This window comes from Nicotiana sylvestris, chromosome 6 (genome assembly GCF_000393655.2).
Source record: "Nicotiana sylvestris chromosome 6, ASM39365v2, whole genome shotgun sequence".
NCBI lineage: Eukaryota > Viridiplantae > Streptophyta > Magnoliopsida > Solanales > Solanaceae > Nicotiana > Nicotiana sylvestris.
Genome location: NC_091062.1, coordinates 19488591 through 19490316, shown reverse-complemented (window position 1 = coordinate 19490316; position 1726 = coordinate 19488591). Strand labels below are relative to the sequence as shown.

At 40.8% G+C, this 1726-nt stretch overlaps 1 protein-coding gene across 1 annotated transcript; it reads right to left on the bottom strand.

Annotated features, from left to right (window-relative positions):
- Positions 1 to 587: 587 nt before the first annotated feature.
- Positions 588 to 1061, bottom strand: LOC138870333 (uncharacterized). The gene has a single exon (XM_070148130.1). It carries the CDS (start codon positions 1059 to 1061, stop codon positions 588 to 590), a length of 474 nt encoding a protein of 157 aa, XP_070004231.1.
- Positions 1062 to 1726: the final 665 nt, after the last annotated feature.

Genomic DNA, 1726 nt, shown 5'->3' with positions numbered 1-1726 from the left:
CCCTAAATCAGAGAACAAAACAAACGATGAAAAATCTATAGATGGAATTAGCATACCAGTAATAAAGATGCAAGTGAGAATCTAAGTTGAAAAAATGATGAAAGATTGAGAGCAATAGGGAATTCACTGTTCTAGATTAGCTACAGGGCTCAGAAGATCGAAAAGTGTAAAAAGATGAGAGAAGCCCTATTTATACTTTTACCTGTGGGTCCTAGCTTTTAACCAGAGTGCGGCCGCATAATTTTGATGTGGTCTGCACTCCTTACCTGCCCTTGTGAAGACTTGATGTGGACCGCACAAAAATGAGTGCGGCCGCAGCATTATTGCGGACCGTACAAAAATGTGTGAGGTCGCAATTTGTTAAGCATTTTTGATAGGCCAATTTTAGAGACTATGCATTTTGACACTTAGCCAAATTTTCTTGCACTATCCCTACCATGCACACACATTCCTGCATACACTTCAAAACTAATTAGCACAAAACCAAGCCTATCTAATCTAAAGAAGAAAAATAAAGGACAAAAAATACATGGATTTCCTCCCAAGAAGCGCCTGATTTAACATCGTGGCACGACGCAGATTACCAATCACTTGAAATGAAGAACCGCCACAATGTGACCATTATCAGCCTTGCCAAGATAATGTTTAACCAGGTGCTCATTGACTCTAAAAACCTCATCATTATTATTTTTCAAATCTAGAGCACCAAAGGGGGTTAAATTCACTACTTCAAAGGGCCCACTCCATTTTGATTTCAACTTGCCTAGAAACATCTTTAACCGGGAATTGAACAATAGCACAAGATCACCTTCTTTGAACTCCTTGTTGTGGATATACTTGTCATGGAGGTACTTCATCTTCTCCTTGTAAAGGGACGAACTTGTGTAAGCATGGTACCAGAATTCATCAAGCTCATTCAATTGTGACACCCTTAAATTTGTTGCGACATCCCACTCAAGGTTCAACTTTTTCAAAGCCCACATGGCTTTATGATCGAGTTCTACCGGAAGATGGTATGCCTTCCCAAACACCAATATATATGGATACATCCCAATCGGCATCTTGTAGGCCGTCCTATAAGCCCAAAAAGCATCATCTAGTTGGCATTGACAGTCTTTGACAAAATACTCTTGATCTCCCAGTTGGATACTTCAACTTGCCCACTTGCTTTAGGATGGAAGGGGGTCGATACTTTGTGAGTGACACCATACTTTGTGAGTAAAGTATCAAAAGTCTTGTTGCAAAAATGTGAACCCCCATCACTAATTATGGCCCTTGGTGTACAAAACCTAGTAAAGATACTTTTCTTTAAAAATGCCACCACACTCCTTGCTTCATTGTTGGGCAAAGCAATGGCCTCGACCCACTTGGAAACATAATCAATAGCGGGTAGAATGTAGGTATTCCAATAAGAACTAATAAACGGACTCATAAAATCAATACCCCACACGTTAAAGATGTTTATCTCCAAAATGGTGGTGAGAGGAATTTCATTATTCTTTGAGATCACACCGTCCCTTTAGCATTCATCACAATGCTTGACAAGCTCACTAGCATCCTTGTAGAGCATAGGCCAATAGAATCCACAACTCAAAACTTTTGCCGACGTTCTAGCTCCACCATGGTGAAGAGTGGCAAGCCTCAAGAATACCTACTTGGTCTTCCTCTAGCACACATCGCCGGACCACACCATCGGTACATATCCGAAAGAGATACAGCTCATCCC